The sequence below is a fragment of the Mandrillus leucophaeus genome, unplaced genomic scaffold, assembly GCF_000951045.1.
Source record: "Mandrillus leucophaeus isolate KB7577 unplaced genomic scaffold, Mleu.le_1.0 Scaffold353, whole genome shotgun sequence".
NCBI classification, from domain to species: Eukaryota; Metazoa; Chordata; class Mammalia; order Primates; family Cercopithecidae; genus Mandrillus; species Mandrillus leucophaeus.
The window spans coordinates 2,297,324-2,298,496 of NW_012103732.1; the positions used below are offsets into that span (position 1 = coordinate 2,297,324).

General features: G+C 37.0%; 1 protein-coding gene across 4 annotated transcripts in view; it reads left to right on the forward strand.

Moving 5' to 3' along the window:
• The window catches only part of MCTP1 (multiple C2 domains, transmembrane 1), a 409,939-nt gene that overhangs the window by 131,666 nt on the left and 277,100 nt on the right, over window positions 1-1,173 (forward strand). For all 4 annotated transcript variants that reach the window (XM_011989444.1, XM_011989446.1, XM_011989445.1 and 1 more), the window contains one exon: window positions 14-156. In XM_011989444.1, coding sequence (XP_011844834.1) covers window positions 14-156 — 143 coding nt within the window. The remainder of the gene's footprint in view (window positions 1-13; window positions 157-1,173) is intronic.

Sequence of the window (1,173 nt, forward strand, 5' to 3'; positions counted from 1 at the left end):
ATCTATTTAACAGGGACAAGTGATCCATATGTGAAGTTTAAAATCGGAGGAAAAGAAGTTTTTAGAAGTAAGATAATACACAAGAACCTCAACCCTGTGTGGGAAGAAAAAGCTTGCATTCTGGTTGATCATCTTAGGGAGCCACTGTATATAAAGGTGAGACATTTATTTGTTTTTTCCTGATAGAAACTGATGTGGAAATCCCTATTTACTGGGTTTTATCATGTTTCTTTGTCTGATGAGAATTTTCACCAGAGATGTGTTCTGCTATTCACCACTCTAATCTCTTGATAATATGATAGAAGTGAGATAGAGGGAAGGAGGAGTTAGCAGGGGCATTTTTCTCCAGGACAGTTCTCTTGCCAGTCATTTAGAAAGATTATGAAGTGTATCCCTTGTGCTTGGTATTGCCAACTGATTTAGTGCACTTTGGGAGCATATGAAAACAAGTTTCCATATAAGCTAACAGAAAGGAGAACTTACACAGAACCCAGCCTTTCTGTTTACAAATTGTATTATTTAAGATCTGCCATTTCTGCTTGCAAGCAAAATGCTTTACTTGGAACATGAGAAGGGTGAAGGTGATGGGGGAGAAAAATTTCTATCTCTATTAGATTCCAAAAATGGGGGGTGGGGGTAGGGAGACTTTCCTCTCATTTGATGTGATTAAAAGAAAGAGAAGAACTTGAGGAATTGCAACCTAGTTCCTATTCTGAGCCCTATTCCTTATTTTATTTTCATGCCCAGCTTTTCTTTAATTCGTATCTCTACGTACTTACATTCTTTTTTGCTCCTAGGCTCTGACTGTTCATTCAGTGACCAGACCTTTTTCTACTTTTACCACAACAGCACATATCCCACCCTTTTCCCTAAGTTGTCACTACTGGCACATGAGCCAGAAATCTCATCTTTCAGCAATCACTAGGCATACTTCTTCCCCTCATATCATCATTGTATTACCTCTAGTTGTTTCTTTCCTCCACAGAAAGGAACAAGAAATAATCAAGTTGTTACTGAAATTATGAGAGGATAGTTTATAAGAAGGTTGGAAAGAGAATCTCCTAAGTATACAGTTAATAATTTTCTATAAGTCATTAGAAGGAAAATAGACACACACTTGCATAATAAATTGTCTCCATTGGACATTGGCTAAAGAAAATCAATTAAATAGCC